Raw genomic sequence first — 21,397 nt, forward strand, 5'->3', positions numbered from 1 at the left:
ATAAATGCGTGCAGCAGCATAATCGTGCATATATGGCCGCGAGCAGATCTGTGCAAGTATTTTATAACCCGTGTGTTATAAAATATGCATATGGAGGCTTACGCATGAATGCATGCAATGTGCTGAAACCATATATATCGATGCATTGAAAGTGCCATTTTCCTACTTGTTTTAAAAACTTCTGCCGCATGTATTTTATGCATGAAAGTTAAAGTATGACTTACTTGCATAAGTCGGCTAATTTTAAAACATGAGCACATAAATGAAATTAACCAGTTTATCAATTAATCCACCAGTTCTCCCAGTCCTCCTCCTGGTCATCGACAGCCAAAACTCCTCTCCAGTTCATCTAGACCTGCCTCCCAATCAGTCCTACACAATAAACAAGTTTAATATCACTTCTGCCAGATAATTAGCAGGGGTAAAAATACGCAAGTACGTTGGCCAACTTACATGCATAAGTGTCTTAAAATGCAACTTGCGCGCGCAAGTGTTGGCCCTGCCTTGGAATGCCCCAAACTGATCCTTTTTATATGCATTCATGTACTCGCAAAAGTGAAAATACCCATACATTTTTTACTTTTATAAAATATGCAGTGTGCAAGTAGAGGCTATGTATGCACATATATTCTCATTTTTACGCACATAACATTTTGGAAATTCACCCCATGCATTTTGCGTGTACTTTTGCTCGCACAAACCGTGGGTAATCTTGTAACGAGCCACTATGCACGCAAACCACTATTATAGGTATATGCATAAACAGTTTTTAAAATTAGCCCTTATGGGACAATAAACTGCTTATGCTGGTGAGACCATGGAGGGTAGTTTTTGCCCATGGGATTTGCACCAATAAAACAAAATTGCGCACATAGGTTCTGTTTGGAGTATTGCGACTGAAAAAAAAAAATGTGCCGCAGAGATATGCGCCTGCTTTTCCCAGGCAAAACATGTGGTAGTGCTGCTTCCCCTAAACTAAACCTGCCCCCATTAAAGCATCTGCTGTGTGGGGAAAATGTGCATAATTTTACCTACATAGAGAATGGGCAACACCCATGGAAATGACCTAGTAAAATGCCCCCTCTAGAATAAGTGGGAGAATTGTGGTTGCAGCCAGACAGGTGGTTCCTCCTAAATGATAAAGTGCAATGATGCCAACATTAGATTATTGGTTTCTCAGGTTCTGGGATATAGTCGATGGAAAAAAACCCAAACATAAGGTTAGCTATGAGTACAGGGTAAATGGAAGCCATTTTTAAATGTAAGTTGCTTTGTTGTTGCAATGGAAATGCAGTTAATCCAATTTTATAAATAAATACTATATTGGATTTTCTAGAGAAAGGAATGAGAAAATTGGAGTCTACTTTCCTATAAAATGCCATAAAGGAGTTGGGAATTGAATAAAAAAGACAGAAACATAGGGAATACTCTTGGGGGGGGGGGGGGGAGGAATTATTGATCAACTCATTATATGCAAACTATAAATGTAATTCTAAGGCTTTTTATGAGGACTGTATTTTTGAATGCTTGCTTGGATATGAATTCTAAGGGGCCAATATTTAGTTAGCCAGCCAGCGGACAACTTATCTGGCTAAAGTTAAGCAGATAGTTTGTTCCAGATATTCAAAGGGATAGAGGTCCGGCTGAATATCCACAATTAAAGTCATCTGGCTACGTTTATTATATTTATTATTTAGTTATCTGGCTAACTTTTTTTTATCTTGAAGGAATGTAGCCAGTTAAGTAGCAATAGGCCTTTAAAAAAAAAAAAAATTACTCTGAGAGCAAACATGGAAGGGTAAGCTAATAGCATTGCCGTTAAGAAGAATCTCTGACTATTGGTGCTATTAGCTTACGCCTCCAGCATTGCAGTCAGAGGAAAGCTGGAAGCCACCGGAATCTCAGAATAATTCTGTGTAAGAAATAATGTGATTCTTACGTGGGAAAGGGAGATACCAGGTGGGTGGGGAATGGAGAGAGAGGGCAAGGGGCATTGATTTTACAGGTTGCCTAATGGGGAGGGAGTGGGGAGAAGCTGCTGGTGACCCATCCTTTTTTAACGGTGGGGTTTGTGTCCACCAGGAAACATTTTTTTTTTTTTTTACCTTTAGTGGGGGTGGGAAGGACTGGGAATCAGTCCAATGGATCCAGGCCCTTTATTTCTTTAATGGGTATCTCTTAACCAACCACGTGAGGCCAGATAACTTTAAATCTATCTGGCGATAGTCAAAGATAGCTGGTTATGGGTTAAACGTATTTGGCCAAAAACAGTCCGATAACTTTTAATTGTGGATATTCAGTGGGACTTTTATCCTGCTGAATATCCAGGATAACTTCTCTGGCTAACTTTAGCCGTTATAGACTTTTTTGAATTTTGACCTCATTTTTTTTTTTTTTTTAAATTGCAAAAAACATAACAGTGAGTGTTGCTGCTGGCAGGTCTTCCCATAGGAGACCATCAAAAACGTCAATTTTTGTTTACTTTGCTCAGCTGATCTCGCAGTCCTCATGGCCAAACCCGCATGTGATGACGATCTTAAATTATAAGAGAGCAGCAGGAATACCTGTTATGTTCCAAGGTATGAGGTTTAGGGGGAGACAGAGCAAGGGCGTAGGTGTGGTCTAGTAAGCTAGAAGCCTGCTTGGCTAGGATAGCCCATGCTACAAGTGCTCTGTAATTTATGCTCAGAGTTAGTGGAAAGCTGTACAACATTAGAGTATTCCCCATAGAAGAGCACTGGTATATTCACAGATTGTACATCGGTGGTTTAATTGTTCTTCAGATATTTAAACTAAGGTTGTTAAGACTACAGAATTAAAAGGAGCTCAATTTGGATTATTTCTACATGCAAATATGTGAGAGGTTGGACGTAACCAGATTTAAAATGCAAGTTTTCTATAAAAACCTTAGAGCAGTACACAGTAGAGACGTGCACTTGTTTAAAATGAATGGCACATCCAAACCCAAAATGGCCTTGCACGAAAATACCCCCCCCAATTTTTGTAAATGGCCTCCACCCCCCTTCCACCCACTAAATAAAACTGCAGGGCCTGAGCCTACACAGAACCCCCCCCCACCAAATCCCACCCCTGAGAAATTTAGCAGGGCCGGTGACCTCCTTGGCTTCCCTCTTCATGGGGTTCCCCTGAGATGTAAGGGGAAGGAGCGCGTAGGCATCGCTCCTTCCCCAATGCCACAGTCCTTGGAAATGAAAACATCACTTTGGCACCAGCGTCAGGGCCACTGACACCAATTTTAAAGTGCCACATGGGGCAGGAGTGAGTGGGGCATCGCTCTCGCCTCTTTCATCTTCTGAGACTGCCATGGAAAGGGGCAAGGAGGGGCTGAGGAGGTCCCTGGCCCCAGCAAATTGTTTTAGGGGCAGAAGTGAAGGGGGTTCAAACGGGCCCAGGGAGGCCTTGGTTGGACTGAGCACTGCCAGGGGGCAGAAAAAACATTTTGTTTTGTTATGGGCTTGTTTGTTTGGTTGGTATTTTTTTTTTTTTTTTTTTGTATTTTAATGTTTGTTTTGGTTCAGAAACAGAACTGAACCAAAATAAGCATTAAACAAATCGAAATAAAAAAAAAAATGAAATCCTCCAAAATGAATAAATTAAGCAAAATGAAATTCTTATGCCTGCACCTTTCTAGTTCTCAGCGCATACCAAACACGTGATACTCTGCAGAGGAATCATTGAATGGGCATAGATTTGGAACTGGTGAGCAGTCATAGAATTTGTCATGGATTCGGTCCCTGTTGCTGTCCTACCCACTCGTCTCTCATAATTGAGCTGCCTGCCCTTGTGAGCCAGATAAGGAGAGCCAGATGATGATCACGAGAAGTGAATGATTGGGACTGTAATACTGTCTGAAGCCTTGACACCGCTCATATCTTGCATAAAAACTCGGACTAGCTTCCTCACGTCACCCTTCAAAAGCACAAGAAGCAGCTTTTGAGTCTAAAACACGTGATTTAAGATTCCCACTTCACCAAGCACCTGGCTGGCATTGCCCCACTGGCAGCAGCGGCGACTCCTCATTAATCCCCATGTGTTGTTGTTTGCTTTCAGTCCCTCCGCACAATCTCATCATTGATATTGAGAAGGAGACGGCCACGGAAGGAGAAGAAATCGAGTTGAACTGCACTGCCATGTCAAGTAAACCAGCTGCCAACATCAGATGGTTCAAAGGCAACAAAGAGCTTTATGGTAGATTTAAAATAAATTTCCTCTATATCTTGGGTCATCTTGAGCATCTTTCTTTGTAGGTTATTAAGGCCAACATGGCTATTTATGAGGCTGGTGGTATGAGCGTGGGCTCAGGTCCTGGGGGGAAGTTTGTTAAGCACTTAAAGGTGAATTTCAAAAGGCTGATGCGTGCTGAAATTAGAGGATGCACGACTATGTTGGGCCAGCGCACGCCGAGCGAATTTTAAAAGCCACCCAGATACGCGCATGCATGCTGTTGTGCGCATAAATAATATGCTTCCAAAAAGGGGGTAGGGTGTGGATCTGGTCTGGGATTTTACCATGAAATTTGTGCATACATGCATGGGTGCACGCCGGGGTCCCCGGGTGCGTAACTTTGCTTCTGCTTTGGATGATGTGTAAGTGATTAAAACCCTGCTGATCTGTCTAGTTTTGTTTTTTTTAAAGGTTGGGGTTAACAGGGCGGAAGGGGGGCAATTAAAGATTTGCTCTCATCCACTTAAAATTGAGCACACTTGTACGTGTAGCCAGGCTAATTTGTGGCGTACGCTCATATATACGCATGTATGTTACAAAATGACCGTGTCCCTGGGTGCAGGCTGACAAATGTGCGCCAATGCACCAGTTTAAAAGTTACTGTCCCTGTGCTGATTTTCATCGCTAGACACCCTAACCTAGGGGCCCCATGCAAGGCGAAACGATTTGTAGGCTTAAATCAAGCTGGCCACATTCAAGCTCATCGAAAGCCGCAAACCTTGGCATCTAGATTTGGCTGAAAATGTTCTTAACTTAACCCACCAAAATCTGGCCAGCCAAGTTGGGCGTTTGGCCCTTTTTGAAAATTGCTCCCTGTATTCCTGGAAGGTCTCAATTAAGAGGGCATTTAGAGAGTAAAGGTCAACTCAGGGGGAGGGAATTAAGAATTCCAATGCCTCACTCAGATTAAAACGTAGGGGTTTGAACTGAAGAAAAATTTGAAAAGTATTTCTTTTAAGAACAGACTTTTACCTTTGCTTTCTGGCCTCTGTATTCCAGCTGCTGTCTCTTCCTGCTACTAACAATGTCCTTTACCCTGCGGTCCCTAATGCCCTCAGCCAGGGTAGATAGCAGGATTACAGTGGCAGAAAGAAAGACCATGATAGAGTCTCTGACACTCGCAGAAATATACCCGGCTTCTGTCTGCACTTTCCAGAAAATCGTGCATTCCATCCAAATGGATGCAAAGATCTTCAAACACCACTCAACTCCGTCTGCTCCCCCCCCCCCTTCCAGGGGTCAGCAGCTCCAAAGAATGGCCCCAGCTCTCTCTCTTTTACAGTCTGGCCTGTCAAGTCTTTCTTTATCTTCTTCACTTCAGTTGCCTTTTTCTCTCAGCAAGTGAACAGAAGTCTTCAAGTAGGGGTGGACTTCAAAAGTAGTTCAAAGACATGGCCTCTTGAAATGCTAAATCGCCATGCCAGTTCTGCCTTTTGTCTTTTTTTTTTTTTATACATGATGAGCCTACGAAAACTGAAAAATAGTCCTCTCGGGAGGGGGAAAGAGAGAGAGAGAAGGTGGAAAGGAGTTAATACAGTAGAAGGTGTCTGTCCTGGGTACCAAAGGATAATACATAATTACGCTTTGTAGCGATGTGTGTTACACTCATTTCTACCTGCCTGTATATGTTACTTATCTGTTAAGTAGCATCTAAAAGGTGCATTAGACTATAAATGCATTAATTATATTACAAGATGCTGCATCAGTACATCTGCAATTAACTTGGTTTTTTTTTTGTTTTCTTTTTGTTTTTAACAAAATGCTCATGCAGACCAGCTTTCAGTTGCACCATGAAAACAAATGCAAAATCATAACTTTCGAGTTAATAAATATTCCCCCTTAAAACAGAGCATGTAGCTTGAAGTGCAGCCATTTTGGGAGTAATATTTTTCTCTAATTTTTTTCTTTAATTTTTTTTTTTTTTAAATATAAAGTTGGAGGTCAATATTTAGAGGCATTTAGCTGGATTACTCAGTAGTTATCGGACTAAATGAATAATTAGCACATTTCTAGCTGGGTGTTGCAGAGCTTCTTTGTAAAAAAAAAACAAACAAAAAAACCAAAAACCCTGTATACATTGTTTCTCCAGGATACATTCTAATAGCATTTGTTGTATACTTTATATCAATCTAGTGATGGCTGTGGTTAGCAGTGATGTAAAGTACTCCTGGGGGAATTCTGCGCAAAAAAAATTAAAATTCTATGCACAAAAACTTAAAATTCTGCAAAATTCTGCAAACTTTATGTTGATCAAAATAACACAATTTACATGACAGTCCTTAAGTAATTATATTTTTAATTAATACAGAAAAAAGTTATTACTTAAAGATGCAGAATTTTAAATATTTTGAGCAGAATTTTCCTAAAAATTCACTGTAAGAGTGTCCCTTCCACTCTTTCTCCCTATTTCCCTGGCCACTTTGCCCTCTCAGGTCCCAACTCCTCCACCTGCCAGTATCTCTCCCTTCCATCTATAGACTCAACCCCTTCCACTCTATCTCCATTCTCACAGTTTGATCCCCTTCTCAGTACTGCCCCTCACACAGGCTCCCTCTGCCCCTCCCTCTCTCACACACATGCTCCCTTTCTCTAGTGCACATATACACACTCTCACAAGCTCCCTTTCTCTCACACACATATACCCTCACACAGGCTATGTCTCTCTGTCATGCACTCCTTCACACACTCTCTCTCACACATTCACAATTCATTCACACAGGCCAGCTCCCTCACATATACAGGATCCCTTTTTCATACACACCAGCTCCCAATCTCTCCCACACATACACACTCCTTCACAGTCTCCTCATCATATAGGCTCCCTCTCAATGGCACCCACACTTAAACACCCCCTGCTCTCTCACCCCCTCCCCCCTGCTTACCGTCCATGTTCTCTCTCACACGCTCCTGCTCAATCCCCTGCTCTGTCTCTCACCCCCTCCCCTTGCTCTCTCACCCCTCCCCCTCCTAATCTCTCATCCTCCCCCTCCCCCTCCCTTCTCCCCCTCTCTCTCTCTCTCCCCCCCCCCCCCCCCCCACACACACACACATACACATCTCTACATACATTCATGCTCATCTGGGACTTTATCTTTGCCATGAGTGGAGTGCGTCCCGAGGCACATGGGGGGACCTCATGTTTGCCGTGAATGGTGCGCGTGCTCCATTTGTGCCATGTCGGGGCCTTCATCCTCACTGCGAACAACGCGCCGGGGGCCTTCATCTCTATTGCGACTGGCGCGCTGGGGGCTTTCATCTTCTCCATGCACAGTGTGCTCCGTTCGCAGCATGCCGGGGTGTCCCCTGCCATTTTCTGTATATATAGAGACTGTTTTCCTGAAAGGGAATTAGGATATTTTGGAGTGCAGTGATAGACAGTCTGAACAGCGGTGTAGGGTGTTGAGGAATTACATTAGCCAGACAAGTTATTCGACTAACTCAGATATTCAGAGTTAGCCAGATAACTTATCCAGCTAAATCGGGTCTTGCCAAAGAGTTGTCTTAAAGTTAGCTGAATAAAGTTATCTGGCCAACTTTATGATAGCCGGCTATATTCAGTGCACTATTGAATACCTCCAGAGTTAGTTGGATAAGTTTATCCGGCGTACTTTACTATGTGGATAGTGACTGAATATGTACCCCTTGATGTTTTTTAATTAATAGAAATATTTGTATGTTAGCCCGTCTATTTATTCAATTATGATTTTGCATCCATTTCCATGCTACATTTGAAAACTAGTTTGTATGAGCCCCCAATGGGGGAGGGGGAAAGGTCGCTTCCTGGTTTATTGGCCTGGCATCCTGCAGTTTTAATGCATTAATAATTACCTCCTGTTTTGGTGCTAGTTGGCCTCACTTTGTGTGGTTTGAAGAAAGTCAAGGAGTTCGGGTCTGCTCTTACCCTCAGGGCCTATGTCCTGTCATTGGTTCCTGTTATATGAACTTTTCTCCATTAAAATGAGCTGATTTAAGTGGGGGGGTTTTTTTGTTTGTTTGTTTTTTTTTGTAAGAGCCCTGCATAGGAAAGGACTCGTATGCCAGACATATCTTGACATGGTCCATCCCATTGTCTGCTTTAGGCTGTTCTGAAGTTACAACGCCGTGTGTCACACTGCAGGAAAGATCAGAGTCATGCCTCTCACCTTTTAGCACAAACGGAGCATTTCTTTCCTTGCCCTTAACACTTGCTGTGTTTATTTTTATAGGCATTTTGTTTTTCTCCTGCGTTCTAAGGCACTCTGCTGCAACCCAGCACATACCTTGGAAAGTCCCTCCTACCCTCACAGTCCCTCAAGCCATATAATCTGCTGCTTTTATTAAAAAAAAAAATTTTACGTAAATACACGGCACTCGCTCTTCATCTTAACGCGCTGGTGCTGAAAATGGGCCTGCTTGTGGTTTCTTTGATTCAGCACTTGGTGGGGGAGGGGGGGGGTGGGGGAGCAGGCTTGTTTGGAACGCGTCCTGGAGCTGGGTGAATTGAGCCCTTTCCGTGGCTGAAGGGCCGCCTCTGCTGAGAGGACCTGGAGTAAGGAGTCCATCGGCCAGCAGGTGAGTGGCAGTGGAAATAAGAGTGTTCATCGTTGTGGGGGGACGGGAGTTCTACAGACGACATGGACACAAACCAAATGAGCAGGGTTTCTACCAGCCCCACTCTGAGGTGCACATACTTCATTTCACATGGCAGCAGGACTCTTTTTCTGCCCTAAAATGTGCCTGAGTTCCAGTCTACCCTAGGCTAGCATTGCCCCCTGATCTAGCCTCTGGTTTTCATAAATCTTCTTCCCACTGCATGCTGGGTGTTGCAAAGTCCTTTAAAAAAAAAAAAAAACCAAAACCCATTTAATAGGAAAAGAATTACAGACTTCAGAGTGCTGTGAGAGTTGGGCAGTGGTCATTTTCTACATTAAAAAGGTACCAAGTCGAGGGCCATTGGTGGCTTCTGCCTTTCACTTTTTCCCAATGGGAAAGCTGAACGAGGTTGCAGCTCAGCGACCTGGCTGAAAATCACCCCGATTTGGTAGCCTGGATCTTGGTCAGTCCATTCAAGGGGGGGGGGGAGGGGTCACAGTTTTGGCAGTGGTGGCAGTTTATCTGTTGCTGGGAACAGGTGAGCCATGCTTTTTAGCCTGCCAAAGATAAAATCAGTGAAGATTAAAAAGAAAAAACCCACATGCTTGGATAGAGATGATGGCTTTGTTAGGCTAGCGATTGCTTGAAGATGCAAGCATTTTGGGGTGAAGGAGGGAAACTTAGTAGCTCTGAAAAGAAGCTTCTTAAAATATTCACAAAACCAGTAAAGGTTTCGTCTCTATCCAATGAGATGGTTGCGTTTCTTGCATGTTCCTTCTAAATGAAAGATGTATGGAACTGTCTTGTAGGGAAAGTTATTGGGACAAATCCCTATCTGCTTCCTTTCCTAATTGCTCATAAAGCTCTTTGGACGCTAGTTAAAGGTCTTTATTTTGGTCTTTCTTTTAATGTAAAGCATTGCTGGTTGTGTGATTGGGATGTTGGTTCTTCAGACCATACGATGTATGAATGTTAAGGGCTTTGCTGTGGAGTTGGCTTTCAATGTGGCAAAGAGTGGAAGGAATTTTTAAGTATCCTAGTTTGAGATTTCACTGGCCATTGATGTTTGGTGATCAAATGCCATGGATCATTTGTTGTTGTCATGGTGGCAAAGTTTTTTGGATCTGTTCTTGGCCCTAGCCTTCAAGATCATTCTTACGAATTGGAAAAATAAAGTGAAAATATTCTTGATGTGTGGTGGTATTTGTGGGTCTAACTCACAAATACGAAGTGGTAGCACTTCAAAAGAATGCCTGGATATTAGCGTTTACATGCATCTAGAAACCTGCGGATGTTTGTTTTGAAGAGGACCGTTTTGTAATAGATGGACCATGTGTTATTGCTTGTATGTTGTGGGGGGGGGGGGGTTAATTTTTTGGTTGGTTTATATTTGATTGTAATTGTCCTTAAAATTTTCAATACAAATAAAAGCAATTTGATAAAAAATGGCAGATATGTGGGCCAAGTAAAAAATCTGTTGGAATTTATTTTGTTTCTGTGCTTAACAGCTTTGGTGATGACGAGCATTGATGTTGTTCTACCAAAAATTGTGTTCTGGATTCCAATATGCCCCTGTGGGCCATGGAGCCTTGAATGTAGTCAGAGCCCCATTTATTTCACTGGACATCTGGGTTTCTTTGAAATTCTGTCTTCTTAAATTCATAATGTTATGTATCAAAACTTAATGTTGGAATGTGCCCCTTCCTCTCAGAATCTTACAGCAGAGCTTCCTTGCATGCGCTTTTGCTTCAGAATGTAGCTTGATTGAATGTGAAGTGGATTAGAAGGGACTAAGCTCCCATTTTTCTTCTGAGCATGTCGATAAGTACAGTACCAACATATCATCCTAAACCCCTGCATAATGCCCTCAAATAACTATAACCTCTGAGAATGCAGTATCAAGAGTAGTGGAATATGAGCTTTCCTCCAGAATGGCTCAAGGAGTTGATGACAAGGCGAGCCATCCAACCCAAGTCATTCGGAATTTATTTTCGTTGAAGGTTTCTGTGTAACAGGCCATAGCGAGTGATTTGGTTTCTTTGATGGGAGCAACCTTACTACAGGTCTCATTATGTTTTCATTTCACAGGCCAATTAGAAGTGGAGAATTCTGAAGAGAAGATGTTTATGGTTACAAGTCGGATCTCTTTAAAGGTGGGACGTGAGGATGACGGAGTGCCTGTGGTCTGTTCAGTAGATCACCCAGCGGTCAAAGAGCTAGAGACTCAAAGATATCTTGATGTCCAGTGTAAGTACCACAGAAAGTGTGAATCCTTTACAAATGAATGTTTATTTGATAGGCTAACAAGAAGCTTCCAATGTTCAGCTCCTGACAGCACACCACCATATTGAGGACTTGGATATTGTTAAAGTAATAGGATTCTGTAAAAGTAATAGTGGAGAAAACATATTGTATTTGTGAAAAAGCTAGGTTTATTATGTTGTGTGGTCACTTAATAGATGAATTTTGAAATTTCCTTTCACAATGAGCTCCCAATCCCAGACTAGCGCAGAGGGACAGATGGCCTAGAAGTTGAGTACAATGGAGGAAAAATGACTTACGTTCTCAAGGTCATGTGGGTGCATTTCGATTAGAAGATGGTATTGAAAGACCTTTGTAGGGGTTTTAAGTTTTCCTGCTCTGTATTCTAACCTTTATAAAACTTGTATTAATAAATGAGTGATTGTGGGCTCATCGGTGGTCAGCAGTGCTTTAGCAAAATGGGCCATTGATATCATGTGACAGGGCTGCTGCAATACCACATGACTATAAACGAATGTCTCCTGTGAGAACGTTGACTTCAGTCAGTTCAATGCAATGTCACAGGATATCATAGCATGTTGTATTGAGATGGTGGATGAGCTGCGACTGATGATATAAACCTTTTATTTATTTAGTAACTTCTTAAATGCCCTTCCAGGTAGTTAGCAGCTTTTACCTTTGAACTGGGAAACTCGGGTGCTGCTTTAGTGCAACTCTGTAGTATACTGTGAACGCTTTTGCTTCTGTGCCCTGATGTGAAGTGGTTTACATTCATTTACTTTTGTACAAAAAACATGTACTGTATTTACTACATGAAATAATCTGAAAAGGTTCATGTTTTTAAAAAGCTTGACTAATCTGTTGGCAGCTCTGGGCTGTTAAGAGTACAAGATAATTTATTGCACTGGGTCAGATGGCAAGTTGAAGCTGAATATTTTTTTCTCCTTAGTCCTTATATATCATTCTGGATCATTGACTTGTCCTAATTCTGTTAAACTCTACAGTTTATCTATTTTCCTTATCATATTTTAATGTTTTTTTGTGTTTTGTTTTGTTTTTTTATTGGGGTAGTTAATGAGGGGTAACTGGTGTGTATGCTTTGCCCCAATCCACTAGTCTCTCTCCCTGTCTCCAGCTGGAAGTGGGGTAAACCACAGTATTTCAGAGGATGACCCCATGGTTTTCCTGCCGATACTTATCATGTTTCTATTCTTCTTTCCTGTTAGTGGGCTCCCTTCCCCTTTTCAGATTTCAGTGGCAGCAGGACCTCCTGTCCAATCCATAGCCCAGGAGCATTGTATCAGGTTCTTGGTGCCATTGTAGCAGACAGAAAGAGATAGTGTCAAAGAAGGCCATCAGCTCTTTTGGATCAGGGGTTGTACGTCCTCCTTACCTCCATCATTGTGGGCAGAATTGCATGATGGAAAAGGCAAACAATAAAAATTAACTTTCACACAATGGGAAGACCTGCTGTTCTCATGCATGTTATCAATTTGGGATGCCTTGCTCCTCTCTGTGCCTGTCAGTCTAAGGATCCTCGGATCACACAATCTGTTCAACACCCTGACTGCCTCAGGCGATGTTTCATGCAGTACATTTGCGGTAAAATAAGTGACTTTGTAAGGGGGGGGGGGGGGGGGGGGGGTTGGTTGTACCTGTTCAAAGTATTATGCAGAATGGACTGCTGCCAATGTCCGAGGCGCCGTTTAGATGGGGCATATTTTTCAGCCTAGAGAAATGGCTGATTTGAGATTGTTGTGGCAGAATTAACTTAATTTTCTGCTGTTATGGTCTTCTGTCACAACTGCTGAGCTAAATGGAAGAGAGGGGAAGGGAGGAAGGGGGAGGGGGGCAGTCATTAATTGATCACGTCTTTATTATACAGCTTCATTATGCTTTCTGCTGCCTTGTTATACAACTTTCAGAAACTTGGAACTGGTGTGATATAAAGATGCTCCTGTAACTGTTGTTTTTTTTTTTAATTTTTGTAAATAAGCAGCAGTGATTGGCAGGTCTGAGACTTTCCCATGATTCTGCTAATATGTAATTAATGCATACTTGATACCTATTAACATTGCTAGGGACACCATTAGCTCTAAAAATACATGAGTACTTGTGTGAGATCAGGTTTATATCAGATAAAAAGCCTTTTTCTATAACACAGATATGGAAGCGCGCATAAGTGCACTGTTGTAGTTTTGTTTCTGGGTTTGTGATCCTGAATGCCATCAGGATAGGAAGGTTCTTTCTCATGCACCTGCATAGCTCCTCATCTATACTTTGGTTATGGGATAGAGACAGAATGTGTGGTGTGATGTACCCCATGCTTAGCTGGGTCTCCTAGCCTCTTTTCTTAATTAAGGGACTCCTGATCTTTGTTGCTAGTCTGTTCCTCTCCTCCCCTCTGTTCTCTCCCCTCGGGTTGCCAAGTCCTCTGCTTCAGACCTCTATTGCTTTTGCTTTCCCCCTCCCCCCCCCCCCACACGCTCTTCTGTTTTATTTGCTTACTTCTTCTCTCCCACCCTTCCTCCCGCTCTTGCAGATTCTGTTCTTCCTGTAATTCTAGGACAGAGGTCCCCAAACTGTGTCCTTGAGGGCCACAGCTCGATCAGGTTTTCAGGATTGCTGCAAAATGCACGAGGTCTAGGTTCATGCACTGCCACCATGGAATGCAAGTAGGTCTCATGCATGTTCCTTGTGGAAATCCTGAAAATCAGACTGGATTGCGCCCTCGATGGCGGAGTTTGGGGATTGCTGTTCTAGGATAAATACATTGCCCAGGTTTGGGTTTTGTATGTGTGTTTGTGCAAACAGAGGCTGTCAGTGAGGTTAATGGTGATACTAAATATTGACCTTCCAGAGAGCAAATAGCAGCTGAGAGAAGATTATATTGCTCAGATTCAAAGATCAAGGGCAATATTTATTCTAGGGGCCACTGCAACTCCTTCCAGAGGGGCCAAAATTTTGATGATATTGAGTGGGCTTGGCAGACTGATTTGGTTAATGATACAGTGGTGAATTAACGTAGGAGATGCCATTTTGTTAAATGCCATCCTGTTGACGATTGGCTGCTTGCATGTCCTGTAGCGGGCAATGACTGTTGTTGTTGTGGGTCACGTGCTCAATGCACCAGTTGGAGGTCACGTGATCAGTGCACCAGTTGGAGGTCACGTGATCAGTGCACCAGTTGGAGGTGCTATTACAAAGGGAAGCCTTCATAAATAGGAGTGGGTGGGTGTGTATATATATCCAATTTATCCTTTGACCCTGACAGAAATTAGCACCCAGAGCAAACTGCCTTAAAGCTAGTGATCTGTTTGGGATCATTGAGGAATAAATTCCTGTTTTTAGAAAGGAAAGGGTAGGAAAGAGAGCGGCCGGATTACTTTTGAGTTACTTTCCCAGGGAGCCCCCGCTGTGCCTGACCTTTCAGCAGGACAGAACTGGGTCAGTGGCAACTGCCTTTATCGCTGGCTTTGGGTTGGTTTGCTGCTGTTCATTTCCATCTAGAAATAAATGAAACTCCTTATTTGTTCCCAGAACCTGTTGGATCCAGGCTTTTTTTTTTTTTCTTTTAGCCTTCAAGAGGCCAGCCAAGTTGCCTGTATGTTCTTTTATATATATTCTGCTTTCAGGCGCGTTTAATGTCCATTCGCAATCCTTGAGAGAGGGTCTTCTAGCTTTAATAATGCATTAGCACCTCTGCAAGGTCAGGTTTACATCACAAATAGAAGGTCCTACCTGCAGTAATGATGGGAGCACCCTGGAAGAGTGTCAGGCCCTGTTCCTGGGGTTTTTGGGCCATGACTGGATTAAGGTGGGCTCCGAACGCACGTGGAGCTCTTTCCATGCAGATCTCCCAGTGGGGGTTGGGGGTGGACTCTTTCTGTGGTGGCTGTGGCATCCTAACGAAAGTCCCTTACTTAAACTCACGTTCCCCAGCCAGTGTGAGCAGGACAGGCTTTCAATGGGGGGGTGGGGGGGGGAGGAAGGAGGGGAATCCTTCGGTGATCCAGCCTTTCTGGCTGGAGCCTTTTCAGTGCAGTCTCCCTCTTGTCATTGTCATCGACCTTGGTCTGTACATGGGCGCAGAGCTGGTAGTCACCCTACTGATGAAATAATGGAAAGCTGCAGGACCTCAGACCTGGTTCTTCACTAGCGGGCACATTTTCATTAGCAGTTGGGGGGGGGGGGGTGCTTTTGTTTCCTGCTCCTGGTGGATATAGCTGGTGAGTGAGCAAGGATCATGGGGAGGGCAAAAGCAGAAACAAGTGATAGGCCCGACCTCCTAGAGGGTCGGAGGAGAGCAGTTCCCTGCAGCAGATGTAGGAAGCATCCCTAAAAAAAAAAAAAAAAATGGGAATATTTGTATGTGCATTCATATGGCTCGCTGCTCCCTGCACTTTTACAGGCCTGATTTTCAAAAGGATTTGTGTGCAGAAACCACAATGAATCTTCATTTGAAAATCAATTTGGAGAATGTGTTTATAAAAGTGTTTTATTTTTATTTACTTATTTTTTTTTTTTATTTAAAACGTTTTGGAAACTGCTTATAACAAATCAGGAGAGCTAAGCAGTGTACAATAAAACAGAACAAACGTAAAAATCATTTAAAACATGATTGATGAAAACATAAATCTCGCTTAAAATAGTTTCATATAACACATTTGCCAAAGCTTACTGAAATTTAAGGGAAAAAAAAAAAAAAAGCACTTTCAACTGTTTATGAAAGTTTGCTGTGCGATATCGGGCGTAAATTAAGGGGGTAAATTTCTTATAAATAGCAACCTATACCCACAACGATGCAAAAGAGTCGAGCACAATCCTGAGCCAATACAGTAAGTACCCACAGACCACAATTTCCCCCCATATTTCTGTGTGTGTAACTTTGTGTGTGTCTATGCCACACTGGGTTCTGCACGCACGCCTGAATTTTCCAAACGGGTAGACACAGAAAAAAAATCCACTTTGCTTGTTCAAGCTAACGTCTTTGGATTAGCACCGTGCAGGCCACTGAAAATGACTCTCTCTGTGTCCTGCTCGTGTTGCAGACACAAATTGTGATGGAAGCGGTCCTACCCCTCCCCCCCCCCCCCCCCCCCCCCCCCCCGCAGCAAGCCGCCTAAAGAAACGGATGACTTTAGGAGAATGTCGCAGGAGATTCCACCTGCCAGCCGGCCCACCCCCTCTCTTTTTCTAGCCGACTTCTCTGGCGCTTTCCATAGTCTGCTTCCTAAGGGACACCTGCAGTCTGTGACAGATGGGAAGTGCTTCGCCTCTCGTCTGGGCCATACTTAAAGCAAGAGTGTGTGTGTGTGTGTGTGGGGGGGGTGACAGGGCCACTGTGAGAGCCTCACACTCCCCCCCCCCCCCCCCCGTTCCTGCTGTTGCTGCTTCTCTCTCCCTCCATACTTATTGCTGCAGCTCCTCCAGCCAGCTCTGCTGCTTTTTTTTTTTTGCCCTCCCCACCCCCCCCCCCCCAACATGATTCAGCGATCGGTCGTGTGAACTGCACCGGCTCTCTGTGTGTCAAGCTAATTACTGAACGTGCAAGAGGGGAAGAGTGGCACCGGCAACTTGAGGAGCCGCAGAATTAGGTGCAGGGTCAGCCAAAGCATGGAGGGAAGACGTGAGGATGGATAAAGGTGTAAGTTGGGGGGGGGGGGGGGAGGGAGAAGAGGGGACTTGGAGATCGGAGGGGGATGGGACTGGGTATTGTTTGAAAGGGTGGCGACTCGAGCTATTAGGGGGAGAAGTGGGGGCCTGGGGATTGAGAGGTGATAGCTTGGGAAGGAGAAGAGGAATGCTGACTGAGGGGAATAGATGGTAGAGAGCATGGTGGCATTAAGGGGGCATGGGCATATAGGCAATAGAACAGGGGGAGGTGGGTGAATTCTGGGCTGCAGCAGCAACGAAAGAGAAGAAAAGGCACGGGGTTCTTCAGTAACCCCCTCGTGCTGACAGACCCTGCGTGCCCTGCCCCCTCCCCTGCTGCATCGATTTCCTCTTACCAAGGAAACCCGTGCGAGGAGCAGGGCACCACAGGGTCCGTCAGAGAGAGAGAGAGAGAGAGGGCTGCTGAAGGCAGTGTGCTGATATTTAAGTCTTCCTTGCAGTAACTGGAGTCTGTGCCACGAGAGGAGGGAAATGGTGGCGCAGCAGGTGGTTTGGATTCAGGCTTAGACAGCGGTGGCAACGCTCCAGCGCCTACACGAATTTGGCACCAGAGGCAGTTGTCTGTCTGTGACTAAACTTGGCCCTGGTAGAGACGCAGATATTGGGAGGGAGAGCAAGGACTCTGAGATTGGTTGGGGCAGAGCAGAAGGATGTGGCCGATGCTTTGGACAGCTGACCTTGCTTTGATCTCAGGAGGGGGGTGGGAGTTGAGGGTAAGGTGCCCCCCTCTGGCTGATTCGTCCTAGACCTTACATCCTACTAAGGTCAACCCTATTTGTTGCTCATCAGATCTCCCTCGTCAAGCCTTTCAAATTCTGAAATGCATGGAGGCCTGTGTTTGAAAGTGGAGGAGTTGGGAGGCCCTTCCCTGTAAGAGAGCATCGCTCAGTGTTGTCATTATATGTGGTAAGAAATGTTTCCCCATTGACTACAGCGCTCTTCATATTCTCCACTGTAAATGGTTATGACTGAATTGTGGAATACTATTGAGAACTCAGCATGGTAGTCACTCCCGTTAACTGAAGAAAGCACATTGCCTTTGTGTGATTATATGATGCCATCTGTATAGATGTAACCCTATATCTATTTATGCAACGGGATGGATAGAGACATATACATACAGATATACTCCAGCAACTGCGAGAGTCTAATCTGGTGCCAAAAACCAACACTGCTCCCAATTATCCTAAAGCTCAGCCATATGCACACGCTGTCACTCTTTGAATGCTCCTTATGTTTTCCGGTGAGCAGAAATATTAATTGCACGATATGTAGCAGAATGATTAACACTGAAGTGATTTATCATCTGGAAATCTCTGTGCATTAAGTAAACGAGTTGCTTTTGTTTTTTTTTTTTTTGTTTTGTTTTGTTTTTGTTGTTCATTGATGTTGACCCCCATTCAGAATTGCTGTGGTTTAAAGGTTTTATTTATTTATTTTTTGCTGTCATCCATTGTCTGGTCTTCTGTATCCCCTCCCAATCTCTTCAGCCACGCCTGCCTTTCATGACTGAGCAGTATGGCGTGCTGCGTCTTAGCAAGAACAGCACTTGGCTCCACGCTTACCTCTCTCTTCACTCTCTGGGTTATGTGACTTGAGAGGGAAGGTGAAATATGGGCAAAAGATCTCTGGGTAGATGGGAATGAAGGGTCATGGTGCTGGATCCCTGCCCTGGTTTTAATTAAAACTGAAATTCCCAAGAGACCAGAATAGCCTGCTCTTCTCCCTCCCCCCCCCCCCCCCCCACACACACAAAAACAATATCTGCTTCTCATTACCAAGGTCCTTGAGTCAACATGAGTAACAGGTAGAGGATTTGGCAGCAAGGTGACTCGCTAATTCCAATGTATGTGAGTGATGCTTCCATCGTGGTCCATGAGGCGTGCGATAGGAGTAGGCGTGAGAACGCAGTGCTAATGAGGGATTCTTCTTGGAGATTAGAGTCTCCATAATGCTACAGAGTACCTTTAATGTCCAGAAGAGAGAGCAGAGCTGTGTTTCATGTGTGGCTGAGAAGGACAGATTGCACACGGTGTTGGTAATAGGGTTGCCTGTTTTCCTGACCTTGTTTGTGTAACTTAGGTTTTCTTTAGACACTGAGGAGTACTGCTTTGGAGATTTAGAAGAAACCAATGAGGTGTTTTGATCTGACCGGGCATATGGACACCTGCCAATTTTGTAATGCAGTGTGGTATCCCTGTTGTGTGAAGGTCAGGGATCCATTTTGGGGAAGACAAATCCATAGAAATGCATTATTTGTTCCATCCGATCTCCCAGAGGAGGGTTTACAACTGCAGTTTATTTCAGTATTATAAATTATGTAAGGGTTTAAGTGAACTAAGCCTGACTGTGAAGTTCTCTGAGTCCGCTACCCCATAGGAAGCATGTTAACGAGTTATACCAGCTCTTAATAAAATATAATGAGCTGGGATTTAGACAGCTGAGACCCATCAAGGAATTGAAGATCTTTCTACATATTTTGAACTTTACTGATTTTATTTGCTCACCTTACAATCCATCTCCTTTTCCCCAGTTTCTTTCCCATAAATATGTATTTAGTCCAAATAAAAGTGTGTCAGAACGTCTGTGGATTAGCTGCCAAGGGCATCCCTTACAGTTACCATCCTACTTGTTAGAATCTCCATTATATCCCAAAGAATCATGGAAACGCACATCTCGAAAGTAGTAATAACCTCATTCATGCATCTACGTCAGATCTACCAACTATCGAACTACCTAGATAAACACAGTCTAGCTACAGTAATTCACACACTAATCACCAGCAGAATAGACTACTGCAATTCTTTATTCAGTAGCATCTCCCTATGCAATTCAAAACGCCTCTAGCTCCTACATAATACAGCAGCAAGAATCCAGTAAGAGCAGAAGCATCTGACTACATAAAACCTATTCTATCTCGATTACACGGGCTACCAATAGAGAGCAGAATCAAATTCAAAACACTTGCTTTATCTTCAAGAGCATGAACAGACGGGCCCCAGAATATCTTACACAGATCCTTCTCCATTATGCCCGCAAGAGACAACTCAGATCTTCCCACCTCACCTCTGGCCTCTGCTAGACCTTCGTGCACCAGACTTCAGACCTTTAGCTGTTATGCACCAAAGATCTGAACATGCTTCCATCATCACTACGATTGGAGTCCAGCTTACCTCACTTTCAGGAAGAAAGCTAAAGCATGGCTTTGTTGCCAAGCAATCCTAACAGAGACTTCCTTCCCAAAACCTAGTTACCACAGAAGTATTCTATGTCCACAACAACAACAAAAGAGCCCAACTATGAAGCTGCCTTTACATATATACAGCAGATCCTCAACCAGTACTGTTTGTTGATTTAATACTATTGTAACCTACTTTAAATTTGAGACCAATCATGGTAAAAAGCAGAATATCAAATGGAATATCAAATGTTAATAAATAAAAATAAATAGTGTACAATTCATTTTTTGGCATGAATGCACTTTCAGAGATTGATAAGGCTTTATCTGTGAACTTTTGTTGGTTTTAGTTGAGGAAGGTGCCCATGTACTTATTAGTTGTGGCTGCTACTTCTGTCTCCCGGTGATTTTGTGCAGAGTCTTTGAAACCCAACCATGAACGCAGGAAGTGGAGATGCGTTGCAGTAGACACTGCCAAATCTGTGCAGGAGTGAAAAGGAAGACATTTTTTTTTCTCAAAATTCAAAGTGTGTTCTGGACCAGGCAAGTAGAAGGGCCTGCTTGACTGGAAAATTAGTTTGAGACCAGTGGGTGCCCTGCTACCTTAGCTTGGGGAGGGCACCTACTGCTGCTGCTGGGAGGATCTGTTTTGTGTGATAAAAAGAGTAACATTATTGATATGTCCTGCTGTATTGTGCGAAAATGGTGATATGGGGGGGGGGGGGGAGGTGGAGACTTAATGATATCACTGACTTGCACAGCTTTTTGCTGATTATAATGAATTGATTTGACGGTAGTCGGTAGCCCTCAGGATAAGCTAGCAATGGATTGGCCAGGATCTCAAACTTACTGTCCAGTCAATTAAACAATTTTATGCTCCACTGGATTGGACAACTAGCCATCTTTGAAATTTAAGCATGAGTAGATATAGGGACCTAGTAAATGACGGCAGATAAAGACCCACATGGCCCATCCAGCCTGCCAAGCAAGTTATTTAGGGTAGTGACCTCTGTGCCATACAGTTATCCCCATGCAGAAATGTTACACCTAAAGTTACCACAGATTACCCCATTTCTTCATTTCCTCTGTGTTTATCCCATGTCCTTTTGAACTCCATCACCATTCTTGTTTTCACCCCTCTTCCGGGAGGGCCTTCCTTGCATCCACCAACTTTTCCATGAAGATAGACTTCCTGCTGCTGCTCCTGAGTCTGCTGACTTGGACTTTCATATCTTGACTCCTGGTTCTATAGCTGCTTTTTCGTTGGAAGAGGTTTGATTCCTGTTTATTATTAATTCCTTTCAGGTATTTAAAGGTCTGTATCGTATCTTCCTCGTCTCTACTCTCCTCCGGGGAATATATATTTAGGTCCTCCAGAGACAGAAATATATGTGAGGTGGCAGGGGGAACAAGCTAAGTATGGAGGAGAAGCAAGTGTCGTGTTTACACATTGCATCCACTTTG

The 21,397-nt window shown here is 43.6% G+C and overlaps 1 protein-coding gene across 7 annotated transcripts in view; it reads left to right on the forward strand.

Moving 5' to 3' along the window:
* Positions 1–21,397, forward strand: part of CADM1 (cell adhesion molecule 1) — a 564,860-nt gene that overhangs the window by 470,940 nt on the left and 72,523 nt on the right. For all 7 annotated transcript variants that reach the window (XM_029572377.1, XM_029572372.1, XM_029572371.1 and 4 more), the window contains 2 exons: positions 4,072–4,209; positions 10,906–11,064. In XM_029572377.1, the coding sequence (XP_029428237.1) occupies positions 4,072–4,209; positions 10,906–11,064 (297 nt within the window). The remainder of the gene's footprint in view (positions 1–4,071; positions 4,210–10,905; positions 11,065–21,397) is intronic.

Source organism: Rhinatrema bivittatum, chromosome 12 (genome assembly GCF_901001135.1).
Source record: "Rhinatrema bivittatum chromosome 12, aRhiBiv1.1, whole genome shotgun sequence".
NCBI lineage: Eukaryota > Metazoa > Chordata > Amphibia > Gymnophiona > Rhinatrematidae > Rhinatrema > Rhinatrema bivittatum.